The sequence below is a fragment of the Megalobrama amblycephala genome, linkage group LG2 (genome assembly GCF_018812025.1).
Source record: "Megalobrama amblycephala isolate DHTTF-2021 linkage group LG2, ASM1881202v1, whole genome shotgun sequence".
Classification (NCBI taxonomy): domain Eukaryota; kingdom Metazoa; phylum Chordata; class Actinopteri; order Cypriniformes; family Xenocyprididae; genus Megalobrama; species Megalobrama amblycephala.
In genome coordinates, this window is record NC_063045.1 from 57,842,032 (window position 1) to 57,861,483 (window position 19,452).

The window sequence follows — 19,452 nt, forward strand, 5'->3', positions numbered from 1 at the left end:
GCGCGAGCGGACAGATTTGCGCTCGCGCATTACATTGATATGCTCTCGCGTCACAATAATGTGCTCTCGACAATTGACAGTAAAATAACGCCATATAAACACATCTGATTGGCCATTGTGTTCACGCACTCAACAGATAACGTTATGTCTGGGATTGGCTCAATTGATCGACGCCTCAAAAACATGTTGTAAATAGACATTTTTGACTAACGCCGCGACATGCAATAAAAGGTATCTTTTCCATGTTAATCTGAGTTTTTGTCCTAACCAGCCGCTACACGCGAATATTCTATTTTAGAAACGGTTTCTATTTCTCCGCGACGTCGCGGCTGAAACATCAACACAAAGTATGGCAATGATAATATCAGGTTCTGTGTATGTGCTTTATTTAATGTTAAAAGCGTCTAACGTGAGTTTGAATGTCATTCTGTGTTCCCGGCTTTTTAGCTGTAATGAAAACAACACTGGCTAATTCACCTCAGATCTTGAAAATTAATAAATAGGCACAAGAACGTTCAAACTGTCAACTCAATGCAAACAAACAAGTGTATTCTATGACAAAGATTGGTTAAGTCACTCCGTATGTACTTTAAATAATGTTTAAATTGTGTAATATTTATGAATTTTACTATGTACTTGCCCGTTTCATTGTGTCTGCTGTGATCTTGCCGTGAGAGCCCGCCCACACTCTCTTCTTGGCTGTGGTTTTTGATTGATTTTATCGCTTCTCACTGTCGCGTCGCGTCTAGAGTGGACAGTCAAATTTCTCGTCGCTGGAATCTTATGGCATCGTGTCTGGTTAGGACACGTAACACTAATTCTGACTTTTTTCTCACAATTGGGAGTTTATATCTCCCACTTCTGACTTCTTTTCTCAGTAATTTGCAAGTTATAATGTCAAATTCTTAGGAAAAAAGACTGACTTTTATCATAATTGTAAGTTTATATCACGCAATTATGAGAAAACTAAAATTATGAGATTTAAATTCACAATTGTGAGAAAAGTCTCGATTACCTTTTTTATTTGATTACCTTTTTATTTTTTGAAATAAGCTTCCAAAGTTGCTATGGTACCGCTAGGCAACTAGGGTGTTTCTAGGTGGTTGTTAGGGAGTTCTATCTAGTTAATATTGTAATACTATATGGTCACTAGTTTGTTGTGATTGATGTGGGGTCTGTGGCAGTCAGTGTTGCCAAGTCCAAGGTTTTCCTGTGGAATTGGGCTACTTTTAAGTTGTTGCCATGGTAAAACATTTTTCCGTGGGTTGATTTCCACCCCCGTAGGCTATGTATGATTTCGGCACTCCAACACCCCCCAAAACTTGGGGCCCAGATGTACAAATTCAGTGGAGAATTTGGCCGCCCGATGAAGAAAATCACATTGGGCTATTTTTTGGGCTACTTTTGACTGGCCATTGGGATACTTTTGTTGCACAGACCTGACAAAACTGGTGGCAGCTGCCAATGCATTGTTCGCACAGAACGCGTATTTGCATCCCACTGCACTGCTTTCCATTGTTTATCTATATAAACATGCTAGACTGACGTGTTTGACTGTTGCATTTGCACCTTTTGCAGTGTCTCGCATGTGTCAAGATGTTCTAAAAAACATTTTTAAAACTACTTTAAATTTAAAAGCAGCTAAACTTAAAAAAAAAAAGCATTTCTAGACCTTGCATTTTTTTTTCATGCCACTGTGCATCTCAAGTCTTTTGCAGTGTTCTAAAGAATCAGCGCTAAAGTTAAAAGTTCAACTTAAAAACGCCCCGCATCTCTAGACCTTGAGTTTTTCTATTCCACAACACACACAAAAAAAAGCAGTTTGTCTATGTACACATGCGCGGCTAGACAGACATTTTTGACTGTTGCGCTTGCATCTCACACATTTTTCAGTCATTAGCTGCATCCCAATTCAGAGGCTGCATCCTTCAAAGGACTCGGACTTTAAAGGCCACTCCTTTGAAGGCCGCAAAGGTCAGACCGAGCGTTATTAAATGGGATGGTCTAGCTTATGGAGGATTGTTCTTGTCACCTAGCAACTGTAATAGCTTCCGTTGATGAGTGGCAGTAACGTTTGTACTGGACTTTTTTGAAAATTATATTCAACTGTCTGAAAGCAAAACAGGGTTCACAAACTGTCTAAATGTCCACCATGAACCATTTCTGTATATAGTAGAGTATAAACTATATGTGATCGTGTCTAAGATATGTCAACATTTGAACCACTTTAAAGTTTTTTTTTTTTTCATTTGTATCATTAGATATTTGAGTAAGTTGAAACCCAATATTTACGTTTGAAAGTGTAATTCAGCAATTTCTCTAAAAAAAATCCTGTCGTCAAAGGTGCACAATGAATTCTGTGGTAGGCAAGGCAGCGAAAGATCCATCTATTGTATCCTTCATTTCACAGGAAACGAAGGCCGCGTTTGGAGGCCGCATTTGAAGCAGCCTTTGAATTGGGACAGCATTCAAATGCAGCCTTTGAAGGATGCAGCCTCTGAATTGGGACACAGCTAGTGTTAAACGTGGACCCAGCATTCTAAAAACGCAGCGCTCAAGTTAACAGCTGGATTGCTGGATCTCTGGACCTTGCATTTTCCCCCATTCCACTACTCCGCGTCTCGTGTTTTTAAACGCAAAACTGCGTTCTGTGTAAATGGCCCCTTAGGATTTCTAGGTGGTTACAAAGGTGTTGTGGATGGTTACTAGATCACTGCTATACAGTTGCTCGGGCAATTCTGTGTGGCTCACTAGATTGTTATGGGTGGTCACAAGGTCACAAATGTTTTTTTGGTCATCCAACATGTGCAAACCAAGGACAAGTTGCACATTTTGCTGTATTGTTTATGTAAGTAGCTGAAATGTTGCCAGAGTTTAATATTTGTTTTCTCTTTTTATCTAAATCTTTAACCTTATGGTATGAGCAAAAGCAATAGTGGTGCTGGCTTAAGATCTGTTCAAGATGACAGATGTTTTTATTTTCCATATTTGTTTCCAGCACATTAGTTTGTAAAATCTATCACAATCTAATCTGATCCTGGAACATTTTGTCGAGCTGAAATTCTATTCAAATGACCCATTTGAACTGTGAAAAAAGCACCATTTTTTTAACTGTAAAAAAGCACCATTTTTAGTGAATTTGTGTTGAACATAAACCAGGCTTAGACCAGGCTTGGGGGCCATTCACACAGAATGCATTTTGCATTCCACTGCACTGCTTTTCTATTGTTTTTCTATGTAAATGCACTAGACGGACACGTTTGACTGTTGCGCTAGCATCTGGTGTCTTTTGCAGCATTTCATGCATGACACGGCGTTCTCGAGTCGAGAATTTCAACTTTTAAAAAAACACGTCTCTAGTTCTGTAAATGCCACAGATATTTTGCATCCCACTGTGCTGCTTTTACATTGTTTTTCCTTGTAAACATGCGCTAGACGGATGAATTTGCCCATTGCGCTCAGGTCTTTTGCAGCAGTTTGCGCATGACATTTCGTTCTAAAAACGCAGCATTAAAAGTTCAACTATCTGCACCTTTTTTGTTCTTTTTTTTAATTCCACTGCCCTACGTCTCAAAAACACGTTGTGTGCGAAAGGCTTCTTAAGCATCCCTGCTTGCTTTAACGAAAACACGTGGGTCACTTCTCTACGGCGATTAACACAGCAACATTTCAGTGGGTGGTCATGTGAACAGATGTGAACGGTTAACAGTGAATAAGGCATTATGTACTTTTCTAGAGTTCCTGATGTAATAAGGCATTTGTACTGAACAGCTGGAATAAACTCACTGTATGTAAAGACATTCTGCTCTTATTTACTGCAAATACAAATGCATTAGGTCAAGGCCTGGGCCAGAAAGTTCAAATGCTACCAGTGAGTTTATGTTGCATTGCGGCTGGCACGCAGAACGCTGTCCAGACCGTTGAGCTGACGCAGGAAACCGCGGTTCGGTGTTACGCCACGGTGGTCCTTCACGGTCTTGATGGCCTCCACCAAAGTCATGTTCTGCCGGATCATGAGGTAGGCCAGAACCAGCGTAGCAGATCGGCTCACCCCGACGGCACAATGCACAAGAACCGTTCCTACAAAATTAAAGACACTGCATCGTCATTTTCACATGGATGACATAAAAAGTCTGAGACTACACTGAATATCTGTAATTAAAATTACAAATCAAATTCTAAAACATTCTTTATTTAAAACGTTCAATTCAACTTTCCCTCAAATTGTTATACTATTAATGTATAATGTTCTTGTTCTCACATTTTTAGACCCTATGTGTATGCACACATATATCTGACTCTTTTTATTAGAATTTCCAAATATAAATTCAAATGTCACATATAAGCACAAATATCTTATACATGACACCAAATGGAAAATAAAAATAACATTAAATTAAAAAGTGTACACTCAAGTATAAGTATGCTATAAAAGCTCGTTTCCGATTCTGACCTTTTCTTACAATTGTGAGACATAAAGTCCAATTCTGAGGAAAAAAAGACTTACTTTTCTCAGAATTGCGAGTTTATATCTCACAATTCTGACTTTATATCACGCAATTGAGAAAAAAGTCAGAATTACAAGGGGTCAACTCGCAATTGCGAGAAAAAAAAATCAGAATTATGAGATAAAAAGTCACAATTACCAATTTTTTAATTTATTTATTCAGTGGCGGAAACAAACTTAGTATGCACACTTAACCAGTACATGATTATTTTTTTTGTAAAGAAATTAAGAATAAAAAAAGTTCTTTATGAAACTTAAAGGCTGTAAACCCCTTTTTGCTATAATTTTAAACCTTTATTTTTATTATAATAAGCCTGGGAATTGTTTAAAAAACTGGTCAAAAGGAAGAGGCCCCTTATAAACTGACCTCCAGTACTAAGAGCTCTGTGAATGAACTCGGACGCTGGGTAGAAGTTCACACTCATGTCGAAGGAGGGCGAATCGTGGGCTTCAATGCCGTGATACGTGATGTTCATGCCAGCGTAATGCTCTGCGCCGCCTCTCCATTTGCTCTGAGCACAGTTGAGGATGTGTGTGATCCCCAGCTTGATGAGTTCTTTGCGGTTTGAGGCAATTTCTCTGAAATGAGTATGAAAGGCTATTGTGATAAAATTGTACACGGTTCAACATTTACTAGTTTACCAATTTGTGCAGGAGAGAAGTTAACTCTTTTACTTCTACTGTATCAGTTACTGGATTTTGTCACACTTTATTAAAGTGCCCTTATTATGCTATTTTAAAGGTTCCTAATTTTGTTTTGGAGGTCTCCTCCTACATGCATCCAATGTCAAAAACACTTACATTTCCTCATAATATACATTAAGAATCTAGACAATAACTTAATTTGTCATGCATTTTGATCTTTAAAACTTTACATTCACAAACAGCTATATTACACACTTCATGAAAGGAAATATCTGAAGAAGCATAATAGGGGCACTTTAAATACATTATTCAAAGCATTAAAAAAGCATTTTATGATCCCAACACATCTTTTTTTCTTTGAAAAACTAGATATTTTTTTAATATAAGCAAATAAATCATAATCACCTGTTCAATATACGGTATACGGCATGACCAAAACCACATATATTCATGGGCTACTCACTGGTCACCTATGTAGAGTCTTGGCCACACTTCATCTGCATGATTACAGGCGGTTTTCCCCGTGTACAGCAGACGCTCAAGTTCAGAAACAGTGAGTACAGGACAGCCCTTCTCCGAGTCCTTTCTGCTGGGAGACCTGGAATTACTCCGTGACCGAGACAGTCTGGACATGAAAGCCATCTGGTCTGGCCTCCAGTCAAGCTATAAAATAACATAGAAAAATATAATTACATAAAAATAAAGATTTAAAAGTTAAAAGTGTTTTTTAAAATTCAAATTAAAGGGACAGATCACCCCCAAATTACCCTGTCGTTGTTGTACAGTTGACACATTTTTCAGCTTAAACAAACATTACTTGCACTATCAAGAAAACATCAATCAATATAATTCTATTTTGTATTTTTACAATAAGAATGTAATTAATGTTCTATTTACTAAAACAAAGTATATTTCTCATAAAGATTAAGCATGTTTAAGCATTTTTAGACATATTCCAAAATAATAACTATGCAGTACAAAAAAATGTATATTTGTTAACTGATGTTTAGCTGTTTTAATTAGTCAACTTATTTTCATCATTCATCAAAGCTCAGTAAACACTGCAGGTGTCATGATGGTCACAAGGATTTCACCAAACTGACTGCGCACTAAAAAAAACCCTCACAGATCATGTTTTCAAGTCATTTCATGTTTGAATGTGATGTGACAAAGCGGTGATATCTAAGTAAGTTGTTTACTTTTTAATTAGTCTTCCCATTAACACCATTACTTATTCATTCTGACCAATTTTACAGATACTAGTCACTGGTATCTCTAAAATTGATCAGAATGAATAAGGAACTAGTAACTAATGGATACAATATTATCTGCCTGCAATACCGCAGTAGTTTCAGCACTGCATTTCTAGGACCCTAGTTTTTGTGCCAGCGCCATCTAGTTTTAAATATTCAAGCAGGGTTACCAACGGGCAGGTTTAGGGCTAGGGGTTGGTTAGGACAATATATAAATTAAACTTATCATTTAAACAACTAAATCATTGCTAGGCTCCTAGAACTGCAGTCCTAGAAATGAAGTCCTGTGGAAGCAGCACATGCACAAAAAGGAGAGGTGGGATTTAGTAATAAGCCAATCGTAGTGCAATGGAGCCACCGCCTCCTCTCACATGACTATTCCCCTTTCATTCTTAATTAATCCTCACCAAACCCATGGCACACTTTTAAGGGTATGAGTCAGCATGAAGCAGAAGTTGTGATAGTTTTTTCTTCCCTGTAGTGACATATATCCAAGTTTTTTCTTCTGGAACACGAAAAATGTAGGATTTTTTTCCATGGGGAATTGATTCATGCTTGTGGTTTGCTATTGGTGGATCTCATGTGAGTGACAGCTTGTCCCGCCCTCACGCCAGTAAACACATCATCAGAGAAGAGATGTTGCTGAAAGAGGGAGGGGAAGATATTTTGATGACTTTATAACTCAGTTGGCTCAATGGAGGCAAGAAAAAAGCTTAACATTAACCTGCTGTTGTCGCTTTTGGACAGTGTAACTTTTAAAAAAGTTTTTAATGTCATATTTCACAATACTTGTGTCGCTTTAATTTTGAACTGTGGATTATTATTAGTTCATTCATTCAGTTATTTTTGAGGGGCCACTTTCTCCCTTGTTTTGAAAGCATACGATAGGGTCTTGTAAAAAACAAACCGAAATGAAATTTATTATTTAGCAAAAATCCTGACCATTTGTGCATGTTCATAATGAGACTGTTAGCGAAGCAGTTCAAATCCACAAGCGCACGATTTTGATAAATTAAAGGATTAGTCCACTTTTAAATAAACTTTTCCTGATAATTTACTCACCCCCATGTCATCCAAGATGTCCATGTCTTTCTTTCTTCAGTCGAAAAGAAATTAAAGTTTTTGATGAAAACATTCCAGGATTATTCTCCTTATAGTAGACTTCAATGGGCACCAAACAGTTGAAGGTCAAAATTAGTTTCACTGCAGCTTCAAATTGTTCAAAACGACCCCAGATGAGAAATAAGGGACTTATCTAGTGAAACCATCGCTCATTTTCTGAAAAAAATTGAAAATTATATAAGTTTTAACCAGAAATGCTCATCTTGAACTAGCTCTCTTCTTCTTCTCCTCTATTTGAATTCCAGCAGTGTAGACGCTGCTAAGTGTATTACTGCCCTCCACAGGTCAAAGTTTGAACTAATTTTTATATGCAAAATGCTAGTTCAATAGTACTTAACAATTAGTTCAAACTTTGGCCTGTGGAGGGCAGTATTACGCTTAGCAGTCTCTACACTGCTGGATTCAAATAGAGGAGAAGAAGAAGAGAGCTAGTTCAAGATGAGCATTTCTGGTTAAAACGTATATCATTTTCAATTTTTTTCAGAAAATGAGCGATGGTTTCACTAGATAAGTCCCTTATTTCTCATCTGGGATCGTGTTGAACAATTTGAAGCTGCAGTGAAACTAATTACGACCTTCAACTGTTTGGTGCCCATTGAAGTCCACTATAAGGAGAAAAATCCTGGAATGTTTTCATCAAAAACTTTAATTTCTTTTCGACTGAAGAAAGAAAGACATGGACATCTTGGATGACATGGGGGTGAGTAAATTATCAGGACAAGTTTATTTAAAAGTGAACTAATCCTTTAAGATCAAAACACAACAGCCAGCTCATGGGTAATTAATTATACACGTAATTTCTTCTCTGAGGTGAATATCTCTCTTGTGTTCTGGCTGTCGCAACAACAAAGCGAGTTCACACCATAGATTCACACCTGTCAGCTGACATCTGGAGCTTCAGTCTGGAGAAATTCACCTCGGAGAAGAAAGTAGGCTACACGTACACTTTTAGGGATTTCCTTGCACTTGGAAAATACAGCATGAGTCATTCTGTGACACATACGACATTAGAAAAATACCAAGGAGAGTAATTTAATTTGTCTGTTTAAAATATATTTTAAAAGAAATGTAAGTCACTATGGTATTTAAACCTAACTTATGTCTAAAATTAATATCTATAATATATTTTATATTACTTTTACCTCATACAGTGGGGATCGAAAGTTTGGGAACCCCTTTCAGAATCTGTGAAAATTTTAACAAAACAAGAGAGATCATACAAAATGCATGTTATTTTTTGTTTAGTACTGTCCTGAGTAAGATATTTTACATAAAAGATGTTTACATATAGTCCACAAGACAAAAAAATAGCTGAATTTATTAAAATAACCCCGTTCAAAAGTTTGGGAACCCTTGGATCTTAATACTGTGTGTGGTTACCTGATGATCCACGACTGTTTTTATGTTTTGTGATGGTTGTTCATGAGTCCCTTGTTTGTCCTGAGCAGTTAAACTGAGCTCTGTTCTTCAGAAAAATCCTTTAGGTCCTGCAAATTCTTCAGTTTTCAAGCATCTTTTACATATTTTAACCCTTTCCAGCAGTGACTGAAGGATTTTGAGATTCATCTTTTCACGCTGAGGACAACTGAGGGATTCAAACACAACTATTAAAAAAGGTTCAAACATTCACTGATGCTCCAGAAGGAAACACGATGCAATAAGATCTGGGGGGTGAAAACTTTTGAACAGGATGAAGATGTCCACTTTTTTCTTATTTTGTTGAAATATAATTTTTTTCATTTAGTACTGCCCATTGGAAGCAACAGAAGATACTTGCATGTTTCCCAAAAGAAAAATTAAGTACAATTTACATTGATCTTCAAATTCAAAAAGTTTTCACCCCTCGGCTCTCAATGCGTCGTGTTTCCTTCTGGAGCATCAGTGAATGTTTGAACCTTTTTCAATAGTTGCGTTTGAGTCCCTCAATTGTCCTCAGTGTGAAAAGATGGATCTCAAAATCCTTCAGTCACTGCTGGAAAAGGTTCAAATATGCAAAATATGCTTGAAAACTGAAGAATCTGCAGGAGCTGGAGGAATTTTCTGAAGAACAGAGCTCAGTTTAACTGTTCAGGACAAACAAGAGACTCATGAACAACCATCACAAAACAACAAAACAGTCGTGGATCATCAGGTAACCACACACAGTATTGAGAATCAATGGTTCACATACTTATGAATGGGGTTATTTTAATAAATTCAGCTATTGTTTTGTCTTGTGGACTATATGTAAACATATTTTATGTAAAATATCTTACCCAGGACAGTACTAAGCAAAAAATAACATGCATTTTGTATGATCTCTCTTGTTTTGTTAAAAATTTTCACATTTTCACAGATTCTTAAAGGGGTTCCCAAACTTTCGATCCCCACTGTACATTAGGAAAAAAACATGACAATGACATGAAATCACACTTTAAACCAGTCAGTGATCCACATATGTTGGTCTCGATCTCTGGAACCCAATATTCTAACAAACTTTAATACAAGTTATGAATATGTGTACTGTATATTTACACTAATATTTAAGTTTATCATTTTAAAATCCACCTGTTTTGAAGTGATGTCATATTATGCTTACAAAGAAAAGACGTACTGTAGAGTATGCATTATTTTGTAGTCTATCGTTTATTTAAAACATCAACATTCAATAACTAATGAAGTAAACTAATAAAAATATCAAGAAAACAAACAAGGCACAATAAACAGATTATACATTTTGCATTGGTAAACCAAATGTTCTAACAAACCTATTTTCTAAACCGTTATGAATTTGGATATATACTTCCTAAGGAACACTAGTATTTGTCAAAGTTTTTCTTTTTTTAAATCTGCTTGTTTTGAAGTGTCAGTTTTTGCAGTGATGCCCACATTATGTTTACAAATTGTGTTACAATGAAAAGATGTAGAGTACACAATTTTGTAGATTATTTATTTAAAACATCAACATATTAATGAAGTAAACTAATAAAAATGTCAAGAAACAGGACAATAAGATGATTAGCAAAGAGAACAGCAAGAAAAGAATGTATCATAACTGCGTAACAACCAGCACATAAGCCGTGATGAAGTCTTCTTTAAACTTTCTTGCAAGTGTAGCAGTAACTTGTTATAACAGCGTGTGTCCCGCAAATGTACATGTTACACTTGTTGCACGTCATAGTGGTTTTTCTGGCATTCTTTGATTCACAGACCTGACACCTTTTCCTCTTGGAGGGGGTTGATACTGGCGAGAAGGGGGCTTTCTTTCTCGGAGAGCGTTCGTGCTCTCCCATCACTTTACTGTACGAGGGAGGTTGGGGGGTGGCTTGTGCTTCCTTTACCATATTCTGAGAGGATTGCGTGCGGGGAAGGTGTTGCCGTCTTTTCATGTAGGGAGTCACCAAAGCTTCCCCTAGCTCTTCCAGAAAGAGTCTCCTTCTGTATTGCTTCGTTTTTTGCCATGTAGGATTTATTTCCGTCCACAGCACAAAAGAATTGTAGGCGGAGACATCCAGCATGTTAAAGAAAATCACCATGGGCCAATGACGTGTTATCCTTTGACAGGTGTATGTGGCCACCACCTGGAAATGAAATAATAAGAAAACTTTACCTCATCAGCTGACAATTAAATTCATTTTACATGTGTCATTTGGCCTTGAATGAAAACGAACAAATAAATCAAAGTAGTAAAATACCTTGTCAAGGGTGTCAACTCCACCTTTGGTCTGGTTGTAGTCTAGGATTATTTGCGGCTTCTTGTGGTCTTCGCTGCTTATTGCGGCATCTCTGTGAAATGTACTCATCAAAAGCACGTTTTTATTTTTTCTGGGACAGTAGGACACAAGAGCGTGCGTCTCTGTGAAGGCGAACATGGATGAAAGTCGGGGCCGGTCTTTTTTTGACAGGAGCGCAGGTGGGAGCTCAGGCTTGTTTGATCGGACTGTTCCGATCATGCTCATTTTTCTTTGGAGCAGCTCTTCGCCGAGGGCGTACGAGGTGAAAAAGTTGTCACATGTGATGGTGTGTCCCTGTAGACCAGAGGTCATGTCCAAGACCACACGCATTCCCTGGTTCTTTTCTGGCTTTCTGTCAGCAGCTTTCCCAGTGTAGATCTGCATGTTCCATGCGTAGCTCGATCTGGAATCGCACGCCGCCCAGATTTTAATTCCGTACTTGCTCGGTTTACTCGGCATGTATTGTTTGAAGGGACAGCGACCTCTGAAAGGGACCAGGCACTCGTCCACAGTGACATTCGGGCCTGGGTTGTACATGAGCGGCAGGCGTTCGACCCATTTTTCCCAAACGTCCCTTACTGGTGCCAGCTTGTCACGTTTCTGTCGGCCAGGCCCTGCACCCCTTTTGTAAAAGCAGAAGATCCTTGAAATCATGGTAAAAGTACTCCTTGGCATGGTAGCACGAAAAATTGCCCTCCCCGATACACTGTTCCATAAGCTGCCCAAAGCCTCATGATGGGATCGATACACGCCCGCCAGGATCAGCAGACCAAAATAGGCCTGTAAGTCTATCCAGTCCAGGTTCTTCCAGGCTTTATGAAACACACGTTTCCCCTCTAAATTGGTCATTTCAATTAAGTTCTTTTTAATTTTATCTGGGAAAAACAATTCAAATGTTGATTTTATGTCTTCGGCATTGGAACATGCAAACCTGGTTGGTCCAGGGGTCATTTTTATGATAAAACGAGCTGGTGTCTTGCTCCCTTGTCTCTCAGAAGGAGTTGTTGAAGTCCACATTATGTTCCCGTTTTTGGACTGGTAAGCGGCCTCCACCTCAGGAGGGACCTTTTCTTCTTCCTCTTCCTTGTCTTCTTCCTCTTCTTCTTCCTCTTCCCCATCAGTAGATTGGTAGTCTGGGTCCAATTCTGTATTGTCCTCTGTTTCAGAAGCTTGATCGAAGAGTTCCTCCTCCGACTCAGCTTCTTCTTCCAGGTGTCTTTCCTCTTCCATAAATCCATCACTTGTATGTAGGGTCACATATCTTTTCTCTTCCATAAATCCATCACTTTCATGTAGGGTCGCATCTCTTTCCTCTTCCATTAATCCATCACTTGCATGTAGGTTCGATTCTCTTTCCATTTCCATGAATCCATCACTTGTATGTAGGGTCGCATCTCTTTCCTCTTCCATAAATTCATCACTTGTCATAGGTAGGATCACGTCCCTTTCCTCTTCACTAGATTCAATTATTGCCTCCGCAATATTAAACCTTCTCTCCATCCCGTCTCTTCCTCTTAAACCGTCTCTTGTGCAGCTTCAGAATGAACTGGAAGGTCCAAGGAAGCCACATTTATAACCTTAGTTGTTATAATTGTAAGGGTGAAATGTCCTCTAATACTACAGTAAAATATATATTAAAACCACTTTGTGGCCAGATGATGCTTATCTTTAAAGCTAGTGATTTGCACAGGTTAAGGCCCCGGTATACTTCAAATGAAATCTGATGTGACGTCATTTCGAACAAAATCAGGCCAAAACAAAGTTCGTTTTGTGTTCTTTTTGGAAGTTCGAAACGGCTTGCCAAAGCGAACTTTCAGGAAAAGTTCGCTTCAGCTGCAAAACACCTTCGCACTACCATTGGTCTGTGACGATAACGTAATAGGAGGTGTGCGCTGAGGCTCCGCCTTCTCTCGCGTGGGACGCATCTTTGACTCATTTGGTGTGTTTGAGTTTGTCGAGGTAAGAGCTCCATGGGTGAAACACACTGGATAGCCCCTTTATAGTACAAAATGAAGTTGTGCTTGTAAAAAAATGAGGCACTAACACTGTTTTTCATGTTTGATACTGTAATGCTGGTTGATTTTAAGCAATCTTTTAAATAAAATGCTATATGAAGACGTGACGTAACTGGAGTGCTAATTTGCAGAGCTTGTGCTAACATTCCCATGCTGTTATGATCAGACGCTTTTCTTATGCTTTCTATAATAAATGCTTGCTGTTTTCTCATTTTTGTTGTGTTTATTTTGTTACTGAGAAGAAAGTGTACAGCACATATTTAAAAATTCATCTAACCGTCGATCCCAGCAGTGTGGGTGGTGTCAGATGTTCGTTTACAGTATATCGCTGGTCACGTATTTCGAACTTTGTTTTACCCCTAAACGAAGAATGAAAAAGAACTTTGTTTGAAGTATACCGGAGCCTTTAGGTTTAGGGTTAAGGCTAGGATATATCAATCTGTAACTGTTCACTCATAATTAAAACAGATTTTGAAATGTTAATGTGCGACTCTATGCAGTGCTGAGCAGACAAATCAGCATCTGACTCTAAAGGCCCCGATATACTTCATGCGTAATTGAAGAACGAACTAATGTGACACCATTTCAATCAAAATCAGGCCAAAACGAAGTTTGTTTGGTGTTTGTTTTGGGAGTTCGAAACAGCTTGCCAAAGAGAACTTTCCGGAAAAGTTCATTACAGCTGGTAAACATCTTTGTACTACCATTGGTCCGTGGCGATTACTTAAAAGGTAGGTGTGCTTCTTTCACATAGAAATGTTTTCCAGTTCATTTCACCTGTTGAGGCCATCGAGGTCAGATGTCCGCGAGTGAAAACATGAACACACTAGATAGCTGCTTTATAGTAGAAAATGAAGTTGTACTTCTGATGAAACGAGACATTGACACCGTTTTTCATCTATAACATGATAAAGCTGCTAGATTTTAAGCAATCTATTGTATAAAGTGCTATATAATAAGCATGACGTCACTTTACTAGAGTGCCCGAACTGCAGAGCTTGCAAACATTAACGTTGCTATGATCAGATACTTTTGGTATGCTTTAAATGCTTGCTGTTTCTCAATTTTGTTGTGTGATTATTTTGTTATTGAGAGGAAAGCACGCAGCACATGCTTACATATTCTTCTAAATGCCGCTCTCAACAGAGTGGGTGGTGCCATATGTTCGCTAACATATTATGGGGAGCTTCATGTTCGTGTTTGAGCGTTAAACTCAACTTCCATTGGAATGAATTAAAAACATTGGCGCGCATCTGGAGAAAGAGAGAATGCGCACAGAGCTGAAAGGGCTTGAAAGAAGCGCGTTTGGCTTTAGATAAAACTACTAGAGGATATAGTTTTAGCCAGTGTTGTGCCGAATTTCGTCTTCCTGCCAAATTATTACCCCCTCATTGAAGTTGCTACCTGATTGCGTAATCGTAACCCCACCCCTAATCCTAATCCCTCCCCCACACCTAATCCTAAACCTACCAATACTAGGGGGGTAATAATTTGCCGGGGGTCAGAATTTGGCACAACACTGGCCCAACATCGTAATGTCTGTCAGCTATCGGCGATGGATGATGAGCTCGTCTATCAACCAGACCCTAACTTTATTCTTGCACTTACAGGCACTTAGTAGTATATCAAGTACTAAATGAAAAGTGATTGTTACTTCACGGAAAAAGTCTGAAACGTGTATATATGTCAGTGCTTCCCACACATAGACTTTACTTGGGCGGGCCGCCCACGTATAATAACGGCCCCCCAAGTATATTCAGAGACACATTTTTGCTTTTATTATTTTTATCCTCTTATACTTTTATATCCACGCATCGATTAACTAGTCGTTTCGTACCTGCTCGTTATGTGTGCGTCAGAACTGTTTCCTCCGGCTAACATTCAAACGGGCGCTGCATTTTGCAAAGTTACAAGGGGGCGCTGTTGCGCGTTCTACAAGCTCGCGCAGCAGCGCTTCAGACTGCTTCAAAGTGATTCTCAATCAATGAAAAGCGCGGATTTATGCCAAGCGATTGCTAATGAACTCAAGTTGATGAATTATTACAATGTCTACTTCATGGCCTTTATATAAAATGTTTTATATGGTTGTAAGAATCTGAAGGATCAGCCTGCAATAGTACAGACATTTCAAAATGAGAGTCCTGGTGTATTTCGGGCTTGTTTATAATTAAAAGTCACACGCTAAGTTTTTTCTTTTTCTTTTGGGCATTATTGGTATTATGATTACACTATAAATTGTATTTAATTTGATTTCCATTTAATTCATAAATTCGTAAATTATTGTAGTCTCCCCCACAGAAAGAAAGGACTAAGAAAATTATTTGACACATATATTATTCATTTTATAAATTTTACTAGTAAAATCTGTGTCCCATTCACTGAGAGAGACACTATATGACAGCAAGGAGAACATAGGAAAATGTGAACCAAATGCTGTAATTTTGCATAATTTACAATGCATAATAATGCATAATATTAGTATATAATTAAATCTAATATGTTATTTAATTAAAATTAATTTCAATAAATAAAAATACTGTTAAAAATCACACATTGTTTGTTTGTCACATGTAGTAGAGTTTTTGTGCCATGGGTAATAGGAGGATTTTTCGCCCGGCTACCACCGCAAGTATATTTCAAACCTGTGGGAAGCACTGTATGTATATATATATATATATATATATATATATATATATATATATATATATATATATATATATATATATGTATGTATATGACAAATATTGCATCTAATCCGCAAACACAGTGCGAGCGTCGCTACTATTCTAGCTTACTGCAGTGTGCAACAACTGTCATAGCAGCCGCCGAGCAAACGCACAAAGTAAAGTTATAACATCATTTCAACACACTTAAATGTATCTAATATGATCAACAGCGCTGCGTTACCCCACATACGCTTGGCCGGAAGAAGCGGAAGCTGCAACAGTGGCATAATAAAAGTTCCGCTGCTGAATGAATTTTACTTCTGGAACCTGACTTGCACTCTATTAACATTTAAGCCAGGAACAAAATATCACGATTGTTCTCAGCCAATGAGCGATTCCCATCATGCTTTTAGTTTGTGCCGGTATAAAAAATGAGCTGCCTTGCCGTACATTTACAAACATTTTAGCATGCATCAGCATGGCATCGCTGCAACTATATATTAATATATAGGACCCTCACTGCAAAGCCATGGTTGTACTGTGAAGTACAGCTTCCCCTCCAACCACACCCTAACCCTAACCCTACCTATTATAACTCTACCGATCCCTCCTCCACCTATTAGATCCACAGAGGTGGAGCTGGACTTGGTCAAGCTCAACCCATGATGTCCAGAGAGGTGGAACTGGGTGTCATTTGACTCTGCTGTGAACAACACTTGAATAAATCTTATTTTTCTTGACAAATAAAAAAAGGCGAAAAAGCCATGTATTATGGCATCATTCATTTGTGTGTGTGTTATGCATTTTTGCCTGATTTATTTTATTTGACAATTTATTTAGTAATTGGTCTGTTTTGTAGTACGATTTATTTACAACGGTCGCTCAGATTTCGCGTTTTATACAACCACTTAGACTTCTCGAATCTAGTCCCACGTTTTGTGTGTTCAAATGGTTAAAAGTGAAATATGCTTAAAATGACCGAATAGAACCGGGGGGCGCTAAACAATAAACAAAATGGCAGCAGCTGGAATGTGAAAAGATCCATCCACATTTCCACGAGATCTTTGCACTTTGTGTAAAATACGATGAAACGCGCCAAGACATTTGAAAAAAAAAAAAAAAAAAACGCCTATAAACAATGAAGGCTTTTTTTTGTTCCTGGAATTCAAATAAAGCTTTGTGTGCGTCTTACCTTATATTTATGAGATGATGTTTTGGATTGCACACAAATCCTTTATGGAATCCTTTGGTTTCCTGGTCTTCCCGTGTATTTCAAAAGCAGCCTCTGCGCGAGGAACACAGATGCATTACATTAACACGCAACACCAGCGCTGCATTCAGATGGAAACGTCCATGTGCCGATTACTGCAAATATATACTGTTTCCTTGAGTTCAATGGTACAGAAATTGCAGATATGACCATATTATTGGCATTGTAATGGAGCAGTAGAGCAGTCCTCGTGTTCAGTCAGTGCACGCGCCCTCTGGTGATGCACATGCACAGTCCTGCAGATGTTGCACACAACAGAATCATATCTGAAGAATATTTCCGATGTTTCATGAATGTTCGATGAAGGAATTTGTGAAAATTCAGACGACAATGTTGCAATCTAGCAGTAATTTTGCAAAAATTACCATCATGTACTTTTTTGAAATGCATATAACTACTTAATGGTTAATGTTTTAATTATTGTTGAGAAATATATCTGCATGCGAAGGCCACAGGTTGCAAGGTCAGAATACAGTAGGAGTGGCCTTAAACTTAATAAGCTATAGCACCTTCAAACCTGTGCAAATGTTAAGTTTACTATCAAACTGGTTACTATCAGAAATATTGGTTGAAATACATCTATATACAAAATACCAGATAGTGAATTAATAAAAAACAAACATCTGTTCCTAGTCATGACTTCTTTTTTCTTTTAAGAAATAGTGAAACGAACTTTACTGAAGTAATATCACTAAACTTGTTCATTTATTTTGAAAGTTCTATTGTATTTAGACTTACCTCTAAATTACACTATTCATTTTCATTTAAAATAAACACATTTTTAATTTTACTGTAGTGAAATCATACACTTCTGACAAATTAGAAAAAAACTATATGTATTTGAAACACCTGCTTATTTCTGCTGAAAAAACGACAGTGACATGAAATAATAATTATAGCCAGTAGGTGGCGTCAGTGATGCATGTTGCAAGTCTTTGGGATGTTCTAAAAAAATTAAAGGATTAGTTCATCCAAAAATGAAATGTCTGTCATTAAAGGTGGTACAGAGGATGTTTTCGTCGACTGAGTTTTTGAAATGAGCGTTTGAAATGATGCACATTTTACGACTAGCTAAAACATTCTGACTATGCTCAACATACAGCGATAGTTTCCTGCTCCTGAAGCAGATTTATATACTTTCACATGGAATTTGAACACCGACTGTAATCGCAGACTGAAAGCAACTGACTGGACGCGTTTGAGCGCGATCAGTCATAAGTATCAATTAACATTCATAATCGGCCTTACAATCGTTAAGCCGCGCACACACTTAGTGGATTCATTATGTCGGACTCACCTCATAATCTGCAGTTGTTACTCCTGTCTCCTGACAAAACATTGCATGCGACGCATGTAGTGTTGAAAGTTACTAGAGCGCGCAGCCGCGCGTCTCTCACAAGGAACGTCATGGCAGTGATTGACAAGCCAGAGGGCCAATCCGCGCACGTCTCTCACAATGGCAGTGATTGACAAGCCAGAGGGCCAATCGTTTACGCGATGATCGCGTAAACGATTGGCTGATGTTTTTAAGGCCCTACCTCGTGCACAGATGATGTATATTAATAATATTCCTTTCAGTGCACCTAATAAATAGTCTTTTATCACTTAGTAAAGACAGTTTCAAGTAATATTGCAAAAATGTATAAAACAAAACATCCTCTTTACCACCTTTAATTACTCACCCTCACGTCGTTCCAAACCTATTAGACCTTCATTCATCTTCGGAACACAAATTAAGATATTTTTGATGAAATCCGAGAGGTATATGACTCGTCTATAGGCAACAATACAATCAACACGTTCAAGGAAAATTACTAAAGACATCGTTAAATCAGTCGACATAACTGCAGTGGTTCAACCTTAATTTTATGAAGGGACGAGAATACTTTTTGTGTGCAAAAACAAAACTAAAATAATGACTTTATTCAACAATCTCTTCTCTTCTGTGTCATTCTCGTATGTTGTTTATATCCAGCACTTCCAGGTTCTATGTCAGAATGACGACTCATTATTGGCCAGCTCCTGCGTCAGCATCACACGCATGCGTCGTGATCACATGATCAACTTTGGCCAATCCTGAGCCAGCATTCGGACGAAAACACGGAAGCCTTCACTGTGTTTACTGCGCCATCTGCGTAAGGATTATGACAGGGAAGAAAAGAGATTGTGTTTTGATTTTGTGCACAAAAAGTATTCTCGTCACTTCATAACATTAAGCTTGAACCACTGCAGTCACGTCGACTGTTTTAATGATGTCTTTA

General features: G+C 38.1%; 1 protein-coding gene across 4 annotated transcripts; it reads right to left on the minus strand.

The window, feature by feature from the left end:
- Window positions 1–49: 49 nt before the first annotated feature.
- On the minus strand, window positions 50–18,548 carry LOC125262425 (dual specificity protein phosphatase 26). 4 transcript variants are annotated; one of them, XM_048181188.1, is made up of 5 exons: window positions 18,489–18,548; window positions 17,114–17,206; window positions 5,616–5,815; window positions 4,875–5,086; window positions 50–4,080 (listed from the first exon to the last, which is right to left on the minus strand). In XM_048181188.1, exons 3-5 carry the CDS (start codon window positions 5,792–5,794, stop codon window positions 3,878–3,880), a joined length of 594 nt encoding a protein of 197 aa, XP_048037145.1. In that variant the 5' UTR covers window positions 5,795–5,815; window positions 17,114–17,206; window positions 18,489–18,548; the 3' UTR covers window positions 50–3,877. The 4 variants fall into 4 exon arrangements, with proteins under 4 accessions (XP_048037145.1, XP_048037144.1, XP_048037143.1 ...); XM_048181187.1 differs by lacking the exon at window positions 18,489–18,548 and having other exon boundaries at window positions 17,114–17,626; XM_048181186.1 differs by lacking the exons at window positions 50–4,080; window positions 4,875–5,086; window positions 5,616–5,815 and adding exons at window positions 10,134–11,087; window positions 11,202–12,786.
- Window positions 18,549–19,452: the final 904 nt, after the last annotated feature.